The 20,384-nt window shown below is 36.6% G+C and overlaps 1 protein-coding gene across 2 annotated transcripts in view; it reads right to left on the reverse strand.

Annotated features, from left to right (window-relative positions):
* Window positions 1-20,384, reverse strand: part of RFX6 (regulatory factor X6) — a 123,314-nt gene that overhangs the window by 38,431 nt on the left and 64,499 nt on the right. Inside the window, exons 1-4 of one of the 2 annotated variants that reach the window (XM_019966898.2) lie at window positions 14,414-14,675; window positions 13,995-14,151; window positions 11,162-11,285; window positions 9,369-9,430 (exon numbers count right to left, since the gene is read on the reverse strand). In XM_019966898.2, the coding sequence (XP_019822457.2) occupies window positions 9,369-9,430; window positions 11,162-11,285; window positions 13,995-14,151; window positions 14,414-14,633 (563 nt within the window). In that variant the 5' untranslated portion in view covers window positions 14,634-14,675. Of the gene's footprint in view, window positions 1-9,368; window positions 9,431-11,161; window positions 11,286-13,994; window positions 14,152-14,413; window positions 14,676-20,384 lie in introns of those variants that run through there. The other variant, XM_070795928.1, reaches the window with a different exon arrangement.

Raw genomic sequence — 20,384 nt, forward strand, 5'->3', positions numbered from 1 at the left:
TAAGACAAATCAAAGGGATAACCATGAGTTCAGCAAATATTAGCTGGCACACTGTATCCTGACCACCGTGTGAGCTGTCAACACAATGATTAAAAACCAGACCTGGATAATCAACCAGGAACCTATACGTTTCTGCATTTCACCCTGGTTCATGGCTTCTTGAGCCCAGCTGCCTGCCAGTCACAGAGCAGCGACCACACTGAAAAACCCTTAGGCAAACTTTACTTCCATTTAAAAATATCACTTGATGATCACTTTTTGTAAAAATTGCAACATCCTTTAGGACCCCCCAAAATACTAACGGATTTGTAATTCTTTTTTTGCTTTATATTTTTAAGGAAAGGATTTTTTATTGCACAATTCATTTGTTCCTTATTTTTATAAAACAGCTATTATTTTGCTTCCTCCCTTCTTATCATTAAGACAGAATATCTTTAAAAATGGGTTTCCCTGGTTGCTCAGATGGTAAAAAATCCACCTGCAATGCGGGAGACCTGGGTTCGATCCCTGGGTCAGGAAGATCTCCTGGAAGAGGGCATGGCAACTCACTCCAGTATTCTTGCCTGGAGAATCCCCATGGACAGAGGAGCCTGGCTCACTACAGTCCATGGGGTCGCAAAGAGTCGGACACAACTGAGCAACTAAGCACACACACATCCTTAAAAATAGAAGTATTTAATACCTCCACCTACAATGAGAATCAAGATGTTATATCTAAAAAAAAATCTTTTAAGTAATGTATTTTATTCATAGGTCACATATAAATGACACCATCAACCAGATATACATTGACACCTGAAGAAGGTAATTGGTCAGCAATTTTCCACTCTAGAAGGGAGAAGCAGCCAGCCCTTTTCTCATTAGCAATGTCTCATAATTGAGACATGTTGATGTACTTGAGCATGTTACATGAGCACAACCTTATAAATATGCTGGCCAACAAGGAACTAGTGAAAGAGTGAACACTCTTTCAAACATGTATCCAAGGCTTACTGTGTGCTAGGAGCTAACGATTCAAAAAGATACTGATGAGGGTTTCCGCCCTGGGGGAGTGGGTAGTCTTGTGGGGCGGGGGGGGAAGCATGCAAAGAAAGAATTGCAAACTAACATGTGTTAAAACTGAAGCAGGTGATAGTCAATACGAGTATAAACAGTTACCACTTATTGAGCAACTATTACATGTAAAGAATTTTACCTATACTTCACCTCAAAATTCCACAGCAGCCTGCAGGTAAAGTAATATTTCCATTTCAAAGCAAAGTTCAAAAAGGTTATGTGATTTTTCTGAATAAGTTTTGTGAAAGGTTATGAGTTTGAAGACAAAATTCAAACCCGAAGCTCCACAGAGCACTCTCTGTGAGATCATGTTCCCTCCATACTCATGATACAAAATTACACTGCATCTTAATTTAATTTATAATTAGAAATTCTTAGATGAAATATAGTTCAAACACGCTTGCACTCAGCAGACACATTCCCTCTCCAACTTCAGCATTAATCATTAAGAATTAATAGCTAACTTGAATCATTAAGAACAATACCATTGGTCTGAATGTTTCATATTTGAAATTCTATATGTAAACAAACATACCCTCTAGAATATAAGCTCCCTATAAAGGTAATAAACATTTGTTGAATAAATAAATTCATCACATGAAAAAAGTTAAAAATAACAATATATCATAAAGAAAATGTTAAAAACAAGAATTTGTTAATAAAGGGCATGCATACAGTATCATACACTTAAACACAGCACAATTTAAAATTTGATAGAGATTTTAAAATCTCTTGTCTAATGTGACGTGAGGAAATTGACTAATTCCTTTAACTCTACCACAAGTACTGAATGATTTAGGGAGACCCGGGTTCAATCCCTGGGTCGGGAAGATCTCTTGGAGAAGGAAATGGCAACCCACTCTAGTATTCTTGCCTGGAGAATCCAATGGATGGAGGAGCCTCGTAGGCTACAGTCCATGGGGTCGTAAAGAGTCAGACACAACCGAGAGGCTTCACTTTCACTTTTGTGAATAATAATAATAAACTATTACATTTATTGAATATATAGTTTACCTATAAAGTAAAGTAAAATAAATATTACTTTACTTGCAGGCTGCTGTGGAAATTCAAGGTGAAGTATACGTAAAGTTCTTTACATGTAATAGTCGCTTAATAGGTGGTAGCTATTTATACTGAATAATAATAAAGACAATTTCTCTCTTTCTGAGTTCCTTGCTTTCCTTAAATAATGTGTGCTTTCCTCCCTTCGTGCTTTTATCTTGTTGAGCTCTGCTCTGGGAATGCCTTCTTCCTACACGTCCTCACTTGTTATCCATGATTCAAGCAAGTTTTGCACGGTATCTTAGGTAAAATTAATTTCTCTGTCCTTCGAACTCTTGGTCAGTTATCCCATGTAGCTTTGTATCTCGTACTACTGGTATGAGCACACACAGCTTCTCTCTCCTACTGACCAGTAAGATTTAGAGGAAGGGAATTTTATCTTTCCCCTCATTGTATTCCCCTTTAGAAATTAATGTATAGAAAAATCCTCATTTATTGGACCAGTCAATGTGTTCTGCTAGAAATCTAGAAACTGATAAAACACACATTTTCTTAAAGCCAATAGTTTTCAATAACTGCTTTCTAAGACTGTGCCTTTTCAGGTTACTGGTAAAATACTGGAGTTGAACAAAAGTTGTATATCTGAACAATGTATATAAAGGACATGGCAGTCAGTGTATTGAGGTGAAAAGGCTAGAAATTGCTAGAAATATAAATCTCAATATTTTGCAATGACCATTGTAATGCTTTAGCACACTTCATATCCAGTTCCTTCTAGTGCCAGTAAAATAATCTTTCCCCTTTAATCTTCCTTTTAGTCTAACTAGGAACGTATTATCATCTGAGTGATGATTTAGTGTCTTTGAGAGAGATAATTGAGCAGCTCTCTGTCTTCCTAACAGCTGAAGATAAAACTCATAAACAAGGGAGAGTAATTTCAAACAAAACATATGTGAATTTTTTCATCTCACTTGCAACATTTTATATCATTATTTGTTGTTAAAATATTACCCTAAAATAAATCTTGCTAGGAAATATTTGCCAGAAATATTCTAACATAATCAGAATATATACAGGTAAATGTTGAATAAAAAAGTGAGGTTTGCCTCACTATGGGATAAATAGTTTTTTTAACTTATATACCAATAGACAATGCCTATCCTGTAGGTTACTCTATTTCCAAATATTTCACAGTTCTTTCTCCCTATATGATTTTTATCCATTTTTATCCTAAAAGATATATGATGACTGCTTAAGAATCCTGGGTATGATTACCTAATTTAGCTAATAAAACATTTGCATAATACAAGTAGTCCTTGTGATTAACAAAATTGTGTTCATTCATTAGCATCAACTGTCCTTTGCCTTGTATCAGGTGACAGACATCATTTACATTTTAGGAATGATGAAAAATTATTCATTAATTTTTATGTCCACATTTTAAAGTGAGTGCGTTATATTTTAATAGGACAAATGAAATTGTTGCTCCTCTTTTTAGTACTAAAATATTTACTTTGTGTCCAATACTTTCCTTCATTTGATGATCAGTTTATACCTACACCTGTAAGTCTTCTTTTCCATTTTGTCATTATATAGAATTCCTGAAACATATGTTCCCACTGAGCTAGTAGCCCTGATGTTAGTTTACATTAGACAAATGATAACTGATAAGGAAATGATGGGATTAAGCTGTTCAGGGCCTTGCAATAACTTACTATGATAAGAGCAGCTGCCATATCAGTTTTATTAACCCACTAAATCACTACTAATAAATAAGATAATAGCTTTTATCTGTCATGTCTGAAAACCGAGATTTGACTGATCAAAGTCTACAAGAAATTAAAATGTAACTTCAAATCAAACAGTTTACTGTGTGCATGAAGTCTCATGAAATCTGCTCAGTGGGCTCCCCTGTCTTTTCCCTTATCCTGCTGAGCGGTTTTGAGCAAGGATGGGACACAGACTCTTTTGCTAATAATTGTATCTCTAGGGCTTAGTCAGCACCAGGACACACAGTAAAATGTTTACTGAATACATGAATATTAATAGTGAAAGTTTTTTGACAGTATGTACCCTATTTTACTATTGTCTAAAACTCTTTAGCACCATGCTTTGTACATCAATAAAAATCCATAATATACTATATTCAAAATAATACTTTCATGATATAAAATAGGCAGAAATTACTTTTCATTAAACATTCTTTGTACCTATAGAATTTTGATCCATTTCTATTTATTCAAAATCTAAATTTAAAAATTTTGCACAGGAAAGAAAATAAAAGTATATTATTGACATTGGTGGTGAATCAAAGAGAAGAGAGAAAAAAAACCTCAAAAGCAAAGTCAGTTTTTATACTGGTATTGAGAACATGCAGAAACTGCCATTGGGATTGTTAGTTTCCTTGGCAGGAAGGAGATGGTGAGAGTGAATGGAAGGATGGAGGACTGTGTTTATTATTTATTTACTTATAAATAAATTAATACTAAATTTATTCATATGTTAGAAATAATTTAATAGATATTTAGTGATTATACATTCTGGGCACTATTATAAAAATGACAACAAAAAGTTTTCCAAAATTACTAGTAAAATTGGGAGAAATTATAAATCTTCTTTCTCCAAAACATGCTTACTTCTTCATTTATATTTGTTTCATCAATTTTTCACATTTCCAAACACATAAAAATATTTTTTCATAAAAGGCAAATTTTTGAAATATTAAACAGCCAGTAGAAATGATGATTGTAAAGATAATATGCCAACATAGAGAAATTTTGGACAAAAATTCAAAGCAGAATGTAAAACTGTTTGTGCTACAAATTTGCTTTTATAGAAAACAAAAATATGTCTAAATAAATATAAAATAATTTTAAATGCCTTATGTTGATGCTTGAGAAATGTTGTTAGCTCTTTGAAGAAGAGTCTAATATATTAATGAACATTTACAACTGCTATATCAGAAAAAATAAATAAAATGTATACCTCAAAATCTCAAAAGTTCAATTATACAACTTTTTGATATGACATATTGGAGAGAAGAAATTTTATCAGTTGTTAAAGCACAAACTTTAGAGCCAAATAAACCTTGATTTAAATGCCAACATTTTTATGTTATAGTACCTACATGGCCTTGGGCAAGTCAGTGATCTTTGAACTGCAATTTCCTCCTTTGCAAAACACAGTAATTCCAATCTTGTATTGTCATCGTAAAGATTAGAGAGTGAGTGTGTATGTGTGCATGTGTGTGTAGTGCTCGATAAGTAATAACTTTTAGTTGCATTGCTGATTTTTGGATGCACTGTGAATAATATATTATTAATTTCATATTACTATTAATAATAATTCTTTACTATTAAGGATAGCGAGGTTGAAAGCATATTCATGTCTCCATTCATTTCTATACTTTTTTCATTTAATTCTCATACCAAATCCAATAGCTAATGGCATAGCCAATTTCTTGATAAAAAGCTGAACAACTCACCCAGTTATATATGGGAATATGGGATTAAAGCTCAGATTTGTTCAACTTTAAACCTCATAATCCTGACCACTAGGTGACTCTACTTCTTGATATATTATCTTCTAAGATTAAAAAAAAGTCTAAGAGTATTTCTTGGAAATGAAAAAGTCAGGAAAATCATCTCACTAAGAATAATTACATCAAAATATGAACAATGACAAAATACACAAACTCTACAGCTTGCCATATCTTTCAACATACTTAGCTGATACAAAGAAAAAAATGTCCCCATGATATCAAGTACCAAAAGTATAATATGCAATTTATAAAAAGCAAATGGCATAGCAGCAAAGTAGGAACAAATTCAAATTGTTAATGCTATGCTCTTGGGCATCAGCTGTTAGATACCAAACAAACTCCCTGAAGTCACTACATATTGTTTTACAACATAAACCTACACACGGGAGCCTCACTGTCACAATGGACAAGGTTAATGATTCATTCCTAATCCTAAAGGCTCCTTCTAGGATTAATTGACTTTCTCTGCAGCCTGCCTGCTTGTCCTCTTGTAGACCCCGTGAAGAGGATTTCTCTGCATTGCTTAGCCTCTTTTTCCACTGTCTATTTACCTCAAACACTATTTAATCTTTTATCTCCCTACACAGTTCAGCAGGAATCAAATTCAGTAGAAATTAGCCAGTTAAACTGATTCAACTTTGAAAAAAAGCTGATTTGGTTAGAAGGAATGAGCCAACTTTGTCTTTTTCAATCTGGCATTTCATTTCTCAGGTCACAATACTATTAACATTAACAGGAATCAGTGAAATAGATATTAATTGATAATCTATTATATTGTTTTTGTTTTGTTGCTAAGTTGTGTCCGACTCTTCTGCTACCTCTTCAACTGTAGCCCACCAGACTCCTCTGCCCATGGGATTTCCTAGGAAAGTATACTCAAGTGGGTCACTATTTCCTTCTCTGAGGGGTCTACCCAACCCAGGGATCAAACCCACATCTCCTGCATCAGCCAGTGGATTCCTTACCACTGATCCAGCAAGGAATCCTGGGCTTCTCTTGTGGCTCAGCTGGTAAGGAATCCACCTACAATGCGGAAGATCTGGGTTCAATCCCAGGCTTGAAGATCCCCTGAAGAAGGAGAATACTACCAATTCCAGTATTCTGGCCTGGAGAATTCCATGGACCGAACAGTCCATGGGGTTGCAAAGAGTCGGACATGACTGAGCAACTTTCACTTTCACCAGGGGAGTCCAATCTATTACATAGCAGACCACAGGAAGAATACAAGAATGGGTGAGACAAAGTCTCTATCTTCAAAACACTATCTTTTGAGAGGAGGAGATAAGTTAATTTCCCACTAGGATAGGTATCAAAAACTGCTGCTGCTGCTGCTAAATCACTTCAGTCGTGTCCGACTCTGTGCAACCCCATAGACGGGCAGCCCACCAGGCTCCCCTGTCCCTGGGATTCTCCAGGCAAGAATACTGGAGTGGGTTGCCATTTCCTTCTCCAATGCATGAAAGTGAAAAGTGAAAGTCAAGTCACTCAGTCATGTCTGACTCTTAGCAACTTCATGGGCTGCAGCCCACCAGGCTCCTCCATCCATGGGATTTTCCAGGCAAGAGCACTGGAGTGGGGTGCCATTGCCTTCTCCCATGAGGGTGCAAAGAAAAAGCCTACAAAATGTCAAGAGGCAAAGAAAAGATTCAAAAGAAGAGGAAGTTCAGGAGACATTCTTTTAAACGGATAGGGGTTCCGTTCCCTTCTAGGGAAAAGGAGATCTTCCATGGAGGAAGACAGCAAGAACAAAACAGTGGCAGTTGAGAGGGAAGCAAAGGGAACTAAGTGATCAATAAACTGGTGAGAGCACAGGCTGCATGCTGAAAAGTGAGGAGCAGATAATAAGGTAAGAAAATGGTTTGGCACTAAATCGTAATGGGCCTTTAATGTCGAAGTTAGAAAAGTTTGTCAAGAGCAGGTGAAAGTGTCTGAGGATGACAGAGAAAAGATTGAATCTGAACTTCACAAGGTCAAGATGAGAACTGTACTGAACAGACTAGAAAGACAGGGTCAAGGTCAGGTTTTGAAAGTATGAATGGAGAGAGACACAGATTCAAGAGAATTCATAATAAAATAGGATCTATTTTTTCGGCAAATGACTAAGGCTGAGCTAGCCAAGAGAATAGCCACAGATCACATGTCTATTACTGAGCCATCTGAAATGTGACTAGTCTGAATTGCTATGTAGTGTAGCTATAAAATACACATGGGATCTCAAACACTGGTAGAAAAGAAAGAATGTAAAATATCTCATCAATAATTTTATTTTTTATATGGTCAAATTATCATGTTTTGGATATGTTGGCTTAAAAAAATATTAAAATCAATCTCATCTGTCTCATCTTACTTTTTTAACGTGGCTTCTAGAAAATTTAATTGGATATTTTTTGGACTATGCTGGACTAGATGTTAGGGCAGAAAGAGACACTGGATAAACTGGAAAATAAACGGCAGAAGAGGGAAAAAGACTTGATAGTGGTGTGACAGAAAGGCCATAGAGGAAGCTTTATGCATTTATTTATTTTAAGAGGACATTATCAGTGGATTCAAACTCTAGACAGGTGCCTAGGAAGATCAGCAACAGTAAAAACGAGCCATTGAGTTTTTGTCCAGGTAAAGAAATGGGCGAGACAGAGGTATGTGATCAGTGGTAAGGTAAGTGAACAGATAGCTACTCTCAAGAAATAGCAAAGAGAAGAAAAATAACAGCAATATTGAAGAGTATAGCAGGTTTGAGATAATTTTATTTTTATCAACACAGAAGAGATCTGAATATGTTTGTAGACATTAGGAAAGGAAAAACTAAAAAAAAATGGTGGACAAAAGAAATAATGGATGAACAGGAACCTGTAGCTGAAGGTTCTGCAGAGATTGTCACGAGAGATAAGCAAAAGCTAACGTTATCAACAGAGAGAAAATGTGACTGTTCGTTTTATATTTATATTTCCATTGAGTCATTTGTGCCTGTCATTTGTCTTGAATGGAAAACAGGGCGATATAAATAAATTATTATCTGGGAAAAAAAAAAACAGAGGAAGAACCTGGACCATGTTCAATCCCTCCCTCCCCTTCCTGCTCTTTGGAAGTGTGTGGATTCCACCCAGTCACTTAGGCATCCATTTGCATTTCCTTTTCATGATGCTGGTACCTTCAGCCATGGCTTTAAGGTTGTAAAAATGATTCATTTAGATTATTCCACCAGAGGACTTCCCTGGTGGCTCAGTGGTATAGAGTCCGCCTGCCCATGCAGGAGACACAAGTTCGATTCCTGGTCTGAGAAGATCCCACATGACATGGAGCAACAGCCTGTGCACTACACCTATTGAGTCTGTGCTTTAGAGCCCAGGAACCACAGCTACTGAAGCCCATGCACCCTCGAGTCTGTGTTCTGCAACAAGTGAGCCCACCGCAATGAGAAGCCTGTGCACCACAGCTGCAGAGTAGCCCCCACTCGCTAGAGAAAAGCCCGAGAGCAACAAAGATCCTGTACAGCCAAAATTAAATAATAATGTAAAATAAAATAAAGATTATTTCACCAGAAAAAAATGATTTTTCTGTGTAAATTTAGCTTTTTAAACATTATTCTAAAATCCATTTATTTTTTTCTTTTTAGGTCTTAATAGTTAGTAAAGCAGTTCTCTGCTTTATCAAGAAGAGAATACCTAGTTCTATTCACCGATAAAGACAATCCTTGTTTCACACTGTGTTAGTGCTCATGTATAAGGTACCATGTGTACAGATCTGAAATGTGCTTATTCATGTGCCTTACTTTGAATGGCCTCTTGTTCCGAGCCGCCGAGTCGTCAAGAGGGGAAATTTTTGACGAATTGTCTGAAAAGAAAGTCAATTACTTTAGTTTTTAGAAGGTGTGGGGTTCTATTGCAAGCCTCCCATGATCAATTAATTCTAGAAAACAAATGTTGAGCTTTGAGTAAATATTTAGTCTGGAAAAAATAATGTCATACACATATTGATACATAATGACACATCTGCACAGGGAGAGAGGTATTTTTTTTTTGATGATATTGTTCCATTGCCCTTTTCTCAATTTCCAAAGCAGATTATACCAATATGTGCTCTTGCTTGATATTATTACTAGAACAATTATTACTTTATTTATATACTTTGTGGGAAATTTTGAGTTTCTTTATAGTAATTCTTTGCAGAGATTCACCCAAATTAAATATCTATCTCCAGCTCTGAAAGGACATGGAAATTTTCTTTGTCTTACCAGATCTCCACAGCAGTGTTTTAAATTTTTTCTTTTCTTTGGTTTCAAATTTCAGTGTTTTAAATTCTTTTTCTCTAAACTGACTAAAAATTAGTGCTTGAGTCATGAACAAAAATCTCTTCTGCATAAAACAGCACTTTTAACCTGAATCTTAGGAGATCTAGACATGATCTTCTAAAGACTCCATGGCAGACTTTATGCTTTAATGTGCATCAATTTCTTGAGGACTGGTTCTGTAGTTCTTATCATATCTTCAGTGTTTCATGGCGCCCCAAACAGTTAAGAATTACTATCATAAGGAGGCCTAGTAAAATATTACAGCTAAAATGGATATTAGAAGTCGTCTTATGCAACCTCCTCATTTTATAGAATGAGTGAACTGAGTTTTCAGGAGGTTAAGTGCTTTTCAGGTCTCCCAACAAATTAGAGCCTAGGCTGGAACCAAAATCACTGGATTACCATGCCCTTATCATACTGTGTGCTGTAAACAGATAAGTTTTCAAAATAAATTCATAAATTATTTTATTAAAAAAAAAAAACTGAGAAGCCAGACGATAGTCATCATTATTTTCTAATACAATGAGTCCCTCTACAGGTTAGAATTTGGATTTCAGTTGATAAGAGATGTAATAGTTGAGATCTAAAGTTCCAATTTTTCTGGGATATCTGAGATTTTTTAAGACAATAGAGCAGGACAAGAATCTCAAAAAACAAGACTTTCTCAAGAGATAGATACTGTTTCCAAATTCCTAAAATGAGTCCCATGTATGTAAATACAGTAGCAATCAGTTATAGCGATTCCCATCCTAACCACACAGGTTCAGTAAAAAGGAATGTTTTTAAAGGAGAGAAATTTAACCAATCCTGTCACAACATCTCGGAAGTTTGGGGTATAAATATACATAAGAGCAAATGGAGAATTAAGAGAACTGTTTATGAGATAGAATAAATGCAATCACCAATTATATTAACAAGATACTTGTCATTTCCACTTAATTTTGCTTCTCAGTACAGGCCATATCATTCTTTTTAATGTATCCCTCTTTGAAGGGAATGGAACTTATCTGAAGCTTCTTTTAAGGTCACATTAAATCTGGTAGCCAGGGTTCTAATATTTAAAACATACAGAATTACAGTTCAAGGTAAAACAAATAGTAGGTAAAATCTACATTAAACATAGAGTAGTTTCAAATGCAGTCCTTAAGAGATTTCATTTACAAACAGATTTCTTAATATTCTGTAAGAAAACTTGAACAGTTAAGTTTGTTTCCATACTGTCTGCCTCATATGACTTTAGTTGTAAGGCAGTATAGTCAAAATGTGTTATTTACCTTTCCAAAGGTGGCCGCGCAGGCTGGCTCTAATTTCTCTTTCCTGCAGAAATCTAAATAGTGTGCATAAAGGATGCACCGTGGTAAGCAAACTCCTTCACATACAATGTAATTCTCTTCAAGCCTAAGAAAAAGGGCAAAGAATTAGTTCAAACCTTTTCTTTATTTCTTCTTTCCTTCCCCCTCACATTGTTTTAATGCTCCTTTTGAACACAGACTCTATATAAATGTGTTCATGAGCAGACATAAGTAGACTTCTTTTATTCTGGATAATATTGAAAATATAATCACAAGGATTAAAGTTAGAAGAACAAGAACCTCAATGAACACCTGTTAGTGCAGTTAAAACACCCATGGCTAAGACAAAATCACTTCTGCCTGGTCCACGTGCCCAAATAAGCCTTACTTCTGAGTAAATCTTCACTGTTCATCAGGCTTTGCTCTGTGATAACCAAATATGAATAGTGAAATTGAAGGTGATGGATTTTTAAAATAACATTCTTGAGAGGCTTCAGGTTGGCGAATGCCTACAATCTCTTACTCACTCACAAACTGGCTCTGAACATTGAATAGTTGGGGAAGTATGGTGACACATTTATTTGCAAAATACATAAGAATACATTAACTTTAAGTTTGAAATAGTACCGATTTATTTCTATCTACCCTTTTTTGCTGTAATCAGTACTTATAATTACCTAAAAGATCCTGTACTCACAAAACATAATGTTATTCTCTATAGATGCCACCAAACATGACACTAAATTCAGTTCTATATTATAAACATAATCATATAATCTTTGAAAATTTATAAATAATTCCACTTAATTTGGATACCAGCAATTGCAACTGCACACAATTTATATAAATGTTATAACATATATTTAAGTGTTACAAATACCTGAACAGCCATCAAGAAATCAGAACTTGTGGATTCTACTCTCAATTCTTCTACCCTTTCAGTAGATAATAATGGCTAAAATTTACTTACATTCTTTTTATGTACAGTAAAATCATAATTACTACTATACAAGAGCAATGCAATATAGAATATACATTTAGGTTAAAACTGAGTGAAACTCTTCAAGATCTCTGATTTAACATGTTCCCAAGGTGCGTGAGATGAAAGCTACAAGATGTGTTTCCTGGGATTTGGTTCCTTTTATCCTTTGTCACAGAAAGATGGAAATCCAAGTAAAATCTGCATACATAAAACCAAACACCTAGCTAAGAGTGAAAATTGAAGCTACTCAGGCAGATTTTTTCACTTTAATTTTTAATTCTAATTTTTAACATCCCCACTATAATCTGTAATCGTAAGGGAAAATTATCAAAAGGTGAATAACTCCACTAGGTTTTTTAAAAACTATATATCTCTTTGGGAGGGGGTGAGAGTGTGGAAAGTTCAAACAAAAATGATGACATTTTATAGCCTCAAAACATATGAAAATTACTGAGAAATACTCAACTATTTAAACTATATTTAAATGACACATATAATGTCCACTTTTTCACCCGGTGTTGGCATTGTTTTTGTCTTCAAAATACTGACTAATCCTAGACATAAATACAATCTTAATTTTGGATATGACTTTTTTCTTTAATTGTAATGTATTTATATTTATAAAATAAAAACCCAAATTTGTTTCCATTCGCTCAAATTGAATGGAAGTGATCATTCAAAAAACCTTCATAATATATCTGAAGTCAAAACCTTTTTGCCCCAATTAACCTAAAGAAAATAGCTGTTTCCTAAATATTTAAGATAGTTAGCTCAATTATTTATTGCTCTAGTATATTCTTAACTAATAAATGAGACATCAACTTCAATAGATTAGCCATAATTTTAGAAGGATATTAAGGTTGTACTTCAAATGTTTGGAAGAATTAAGGACACAATCACAAACATTTAGTATATGCAAATTGTAATTCAATGTTTAAATGAAATAAAATGTACTAGTTTTTATTAAGATACTGATTTTTCTATTGTATTTTTCTAAGATTTAGATCACATTTTACATATAAACAGATTGTGTAACTTATCAGCAAATAGACATTTTAACTTATTTGCATCCTATTTGGAATTTGGGAGGAAATTTCTTTACCCTACATAGGGAAGTTTAATATTATGTTTCTACTTTAGATTCCTCCTCCTTTTGAAACAATATTATAAAAGGTTCTGTAGGACCTTAGAGAGCCTATTGATAAACTCTTGGTTTTAGAAGATTTTCCACAAAATCTAATTAGTGATATTCACTGTAATAAATCATATATAAAAGCTACTTTTAAAATAGTTGAATATTTATTTAAGTTAATAGCACCATTTTAACTGATTGATCTATGTCTTCTAGTTCAAACATATTTCATCATATGGCTGAACTGATACACAATTGATACACAATTTTGAATTTGCGCTCTATAGTAAAAGGTAATGTTAAGATCCTTCCTCTTTTTAAGTTATTTTTAAGATTCATGTTTTATAAACATAAAAGTTTATGAGTTGATTGCATGTTGAACAAATAAGTTATTAAAAATTCATTATTGCTTACATTCAAAGAAATTACAATAATGAAACTACAACAAAGAAATTACAAAGAAGTTAGCCAATAGTGAACAAAGTGATGATTTTTATTTGCATTGCAGATCATTTTTCACCCGTACCAGGATATGTCTCTATATGAAACATTCAGTGAAAACAATTTTTGGATGAATTTCTAATTGGTCTTTTAAACTCCTCCAAGAAAGTTTGAAAACCAAATGGAGAAAAGCAAAGAATCTGAATATACTGACTTTAAAAATTCAACAGGTGTTATAGGTACCCTTGAGGGAGCCTTACCACTGCAGGGTGAGCTGGGTCTGCTTCTTTTTATCCTTCATAATCTGCGTGATGGTTTTCTTCTGTGAGAGGTGTGGATCGGTTGCTTTAGTTTTGCTGTCTGGATTATCCGCATCCTCTTCTTCGGAGGAAAAGTTACCATTGCTTAAATGCATTTCTGATTGCCAGTTGAAAAGATGATAAAGGAAAACAGAATATAAAATCAATTAATTAGCTCTAAATGTATCTTGGGGTCAAACGGGGTGGCCTATGGGGGTTCGGAGGAGTTATACAAAATCCCTTTGACTTAATTTCTATTCGACCAGCATTTTCCTAGGGGAAACACATGTACGTTTGCGATGTGTTTATCTTTATTATTGGAGGCCCTTTTAAAACTACATCCGAGTCCCAGTCACGTCCCGGGAGGGCAGAGCACTCACCGGATTTAACTCCCCCGGGCAGCTCCGGGTCGTCTGCTTTCTCCCCGCTGCCCAGCGCGCGCCCCGGCTGCGCTTCGGCCGCCAGGTACACCCGTTCTTCGGGGTAAACGAGCAAACCCTTGCCCAGGAGCTGCACACAACACTCCTGGACTTCGGGAGAAACCGGGGGAGAAGCCTGCGCCTGCAGGAAGGCGTCTTCCAGCTCCGGGAGCTTGGCCATCCTCCTGGCCGCCGAGACTTGGGCGCCCGGCGGTCGACCGGCGCCCAGCGGAGCCGGGAGGCCGGGGCGGGGCGGGGAGGGGCGGGGCTGCGGACCCGGGGCCGCTGGGGCGGAGACGGAGGCCGCGGCTCGGGATCCCCCGGGCGTCGCGGAGAAGGAAGGCCCGGCCCAGGTGCAGCTCTGACCGCCCAGGGAACCGGGTGGGCCGAGGCGGGACTGCCTGTCTCCACCTGTCTGCCATCCTGACAGATGCTCTGCTCAGAACTCACTTCCTCACCTGCGCGAGTCAAGCCTGAGCAATGAAGTCCCTTTCCCCACATCTCCTTCCCTCTGTTTCCTCTTCTCCCATCTTGAGCTGGGACTGAGGACACTTTTCACACCCAAAGCTCTCCAAAGAACCAAGAAAGCGACACTGTCATCTCGGGGTGGCGGGGGTGCAGGGGGTGGCGGGGAGGATGCCGAGGGAGGGGAGAAGCAACTCTCCCCACCTCTATTCTCAGATGACATCAAGGATGCTTCAGGGGACAGCCCTGAATCTGCACGCCCAGGCCGGAAGACGGGGACCTCAGAGCACCGCTCAGTCTTTGCATAACATGGCCTGGGTTGATTTATTCCCAGAGTAATCCTGGGCTGTGGGGGGCAGGGGGTGGTGAGGGGTCTTCTCAGTGACCGGGACAGACGCCATCTCGGCCCACAAGTGGCGAGACTGCCTTGCTCCCCAGCGCAGAATGCCTGCCTCTCTGCGCTCTGGGGATCTGGCTCTGAGCTTAGAGGAAAAGATGCATCCAGTCTCTACATATTTTGTAATTTAAACGCGTCCCTGACGATTCCTCACCCCTCGTACCTGGTGGTAGTGCAATGGACCATTGCGGAAATGAAAAAATGAGATTGCCACATTTCATTTCCAATCTAAAATGCCGAGATAGTCGTGTATGGGGGAAAATATCTTGTTCTCTCTTTAAGAAGAAATCAGTAGACTTGGGCTATGTGTTGCCCCATTGACACAGAATCCTTCCTTCCTTCCATCTTCTGTTCTTTTGACAGATATTGCCCTGTGCTTACTATCTATATGTTTGGTGCTCTCCAGAGAGAGCAAATATCTTGCTTTCATTCACACTTTTTCACCACAACCTGCAGCCTGCCATCCTCATTTAGAACATTAGTAAGATAGATCACTCCTGAAATTTAACAATATTAAACTATATTATATCCAAATATAACACGGAAAAAGCAAAATGGGACCCAAAGTGGTGGATGGCTGAAGGGTGGATTATAGGTAGGAGTAGAACAATCTAAGAGTATTACTTTGTCAAAGTGGCTAAGATTATGAGTGTATTTGACCCTTACCCATTTTTCAGCATAACTTATGGGAAAGTCACCACTTCTCTGTCAGAGATTTTCTTCTGGTACCTCCAGAGCCTGGATCTAGGTTGGGGCAATCCATCTATCCAGGCACCCAAAGCTTTAAGTCTATACCACCATCACTCCCTACAACCTTCAGTATCAGTCTCCTCTACCCAGTACCCCCTCTCTGCAAAGCCTCAGAGTTTTCTCAGTCCATGGGGCTCAGCCCTACAATGCTAAAGTTTAGAATGTCCCTTCTTTACAGAAACACCCTCAGACTCACTCTATAAAGGAAGTCCTAGTGGTTAAGTGTACACAGAAAGACTCTGTCCACTTGTATCACATAATCAGAAGAAAAACATTCAAGGAAAATTACTAGGATTTAAAAATAGCTTTTTAAAAATATCACTTGATGGCCAGGTTGTATGTGTGTGTGTATGTCATACGGACACTAAGTAAATATCTGGCAATTATCCAGTTAAACACAAACCATTTAAGGCCCCAAGTGAATTTTTTGCTTTATTTTTAAGTAAACTCTTTCCCCCTAACAATATAATATGTAAGTTCTGTGTGCTACTGGTCAGAAATAAAAACCTGAAAGACTTATCATAAGTAAAGAAATTGAATCAGTAATAACATTTCCAACAATAAAAGCCTAAGACAAGAGGACTTGAATGCTGAATTATATCAAATGTTTAAAAAAGAGTTCATACCAATCCCTCTCAGATGCAATAAGAGTGGTGCTCTGAGAAGGGAAATAAAAAGCTTTATCATCCTAAATTGCCATTTGTGATTATCATAATTTGAGCTCCTAAGAACAATGATTTAGAGACATAAGACTGATAAGCAAGTAAAAAAAAAAATCCTAGGCAGGAAAATAGGTAAATATAGAAAATGATCTTTTAAAATAATGCTTCTAAACATTTTGTTTTTTATATTCCTTTAAGAAACTTGCATAAGCCATAGATTCTCTTCCCAGAAGATAAAAGCACATGCATACACTCACATACACACACATACAGAATTCTGTATGCATTACAGATCTCAAAGAATACCTGAAAAAGTTTACTGTTTGAATAAAACAGCCCAGCGATATACGAGAAAGAAGATTCTTGAAAGTTCCCAAATGAGCGTATCTTCATGACTGGAGGTACCACATTAAAGGCGAAAGGAATTTGGAGTCAGATACACTGGTACTCATTCTCCTAGTGACTCTGGGCACTTAACCTTTCTGTTCCTTTCTCTCTAAACTGGAAGAAATAGTAACTATCTGTAGCAGACCCATGGGTGCTTTCTCATATCCTCTTGGGTCCCCCTTACATTTTTGAACCACCCTTTCTCCAGCTTCAACTTCCTTTTGTTTCCAGTAACCAGCTCTACCACCCACCACCTGAAGGCACCTGAGACTCTTCTTTGGAGGAACTGCCCTTGGCTACTAGACCACCTTTGCCCATAGGCAGAGCCCCAGTACCTCAGTGTTTATACATCCCCTGGATAGCCCTTAGCCAATGACTGATGATTAAGGAAAATAAAAGCCTAGCTCATTGACCTCGTGGTGGATAAATACGAGCTGCAGTTTACAATCCAAAGTTCCTCTGTGGGATCAGGCTGAAGCATCATCTGCTGGACTATTTCTGGAAGCCTGTTTTTTTTTTTTTTTTTCCTTTTTTTTTATTAGCTTTTTAAATTAAAGGATAATCAGTTTACAATATTATGATGGTTTTTGCCATACTTCAACATGAATCCACATTAGGTATCCATATGCCCCCTCCCTCTTGAAAGCCTCCCACTTTCCTCCCCATCCCACCCCTCTAAGTTGTCAGAGAGCACTGGCTTTGGGTTCCCTGCATCATCCATCGAACTCCCACTGTCTTCTCTTTTGCATATGGTGATGTATATGTTTCAATGCTATTCTCTCATATCATCCCACCCTCTCCTTCCCCCAACTGTGTCCAAAATGTCCATGTCTTCTTTCCTGCCCTGCAAGTAGGATCGCCAGTACTATCTAGATTCCATATACATGTGTTAATACATGATATTTGTCTTTTTCTGACTTAACTTCACTTTGTATAATAGGCTCTAGGTTCCTCCACCTCATTAGAACTAACTCAAATGCATTCCTTTTTATAGTTGAGTAATATTCCATTGTGTATATGTACCACAACTTCCTTATCCATTCATCTGTTGATGGACATCTAGGTTGTGGAAACACATTCTTATTTGGCTTCTTCCTCTTCTCTGTCCTGCTCCATCCCTTGTTTCTTCTCAAAACTGTGTCTTAAAAATCACATTTGTAGATGACTGCTTGACTCATGTTCTGCCAACATAAGATACCACACTATAGCACAGATGTAAGAATTAAATAAAATATCGTGAAAAAGAACCTAGGTGTGTTCTTTATTATGACAGTGACTGGAACAGTTAAGCACAATAAAAGGTATCTAATAGTTTTTTTTCTGAAACTTTAGATCTTTTTTAGCACCATAGGCAAAAAAGAAAAAGAAATTTTCTCTTTCATTGCAGAATGATTCTGAGAAACATTTTGCTCCTTGCCCAGACTCTTTCTGGGCTTTGAATTTGATGCTCTTCTTCACACTTTTAATATATACAAATATTAACTCAAAATGAATCAGAGACCTAAATATAAGAGCTAAAACTGTACAACTCTTAAAAGGAAATCTAAGTGTAAATCTTCATGACCTTAGAGTAAGCATATATTTCTTAAATAGAATACCAAAAGCACAGCAACAAACAGAAAAAGATGAACTGCACTAAAATGTGTACATCAAGGAACACACTATCAAGAAAGTGAAAACACATGGAATGACAGAACGTTTAAAATCACTTACCTGATAAAGATCTAGTACCCCAAATATCTGAATAATTGTTATAACTCAACAATGAAAAGATAGTAGCCCAATTTATAGACGGACCAGAGATTTGAATAGACATTTCTCCAAAGAAAGTAAACCAATGTCCAATAAGCACATGAAAGGATGTTCAACATCATTATCCTTAGGGAAATGCAAATCAAAACCACAATGAGATAGCACTTTACTCCCATTAGGATGGTTATAATTTTTTAAAGGAAAAGGAAAGTAAGATATAGAGAAACTGAAAGTCTCATACATTGCTGGTGAGCATGTAAAATGCAGCCATTGTAGAAAACAGTTTGGCAGTCCCTCTAGTATTTAAACATGAAGCTACTCTTCGTGGTTGTTCAGTTGCTAAGTCACGCCCAACTCTTTGTGACCCCGTGGACTGCAGCACACCAGGTTTTCCTGTCGTTATCTCCCAGAGTTTGCTCAAACTCATGTCATGTCATATCATGGAGCTACTATATGACCCAGTAATTCCATTCTTATATATTTACCCAAAAGAACAGAAAACAGAAAACACCAAAACATAAATACAAATGTTTGTAGCAAAATTATGCATAATAGTCAAAGCAGATACCACCCAGTGTCTATCACTATGGAGTAGATTAATAAAATGTGGCATATTCATTCAAAGGAATCATACTTAGCTATAAAAATAACGAAGAACTTATATATACTACAATATGGGTGAAAATTGAAAATCTAATGGTAAATGAATGAAGTCAAATATAAAGGCCACATATTGTATGAGTCCATCTATATGAAATGTCCAGAATAAACAATTCCATAAAGACAGAAAGTAGATTAGTGATTGTGAGTGACTGGAGGTGGGGTATTGGGAAGTGACTGCTTAACGTATACAGGGTTTCCTTTGTGGGTAATGAAAACATTCTGGAATTAGTAGAGTTGGTTGCACAACATTGTGAATATGCTAAAAAAAAAAAAAAAAACACTGAATCATATACTTCAAAATGGTTAAAATGGTGGATTTTATCTCAATAAAGAAAAAAATTTAAATAGGCAAGTTCAGTGTTATAAGGATACCTTACCAGATAACAATGACTATTTAATCCAAAATTTGCTATGAAGAAAACTGAAAGTTTGGAAAAACTTCCCAGGCTTATTCTTAAAATATGAGCTATTTCTTTAGCTACCGTCCTATAGATTTCAATCAATTATGTCTACATATTTCTTCAAGTCTAATTCCTTTGTCCTTCAGTCTTGATTATGCCAGGTTAATCTTTTTTCTTCTTTCCTTCCTACCTTCCTTTTTCTCTTCCTTCCCTCCTTCCTTCATCACTTCCTCTCTCTCTTTCTTTCTTGTCCTTATTGCATGTAGGATGAGAAAGAAGTACTAGAAAACAAAGAACATGGAGGAGAGAAAGAAAGACAAAGAAGGGTCAAGAAATGGTTGAGAGGATTGAGGGAGTCAGTAAAAACAACAAAGAGATAATATGTCCCATTGAGGGCATATACTCTGAGAAAACCATAATCAAAAGACACATGTGCCTCACTGACCATAGCAGCA

This window comes from Bos indicus, chromosome 9, assembly GCF_029378745.1.
Source record: "Bos indicus isolate NIAB-ARS_2022 breed Sahiwal x Tharparkar chromosome 9, NIAB-ARS_B.indTharparkar_mat_pri_1.0, whole genome shotgun sequence".
In the NCBI taxonomy this organism is placed as follows: Eukaryota; Metazoa; Chordata; class Mammalia; order Artiodactyla; family Bovidae; genus Bos; species Bos indicus.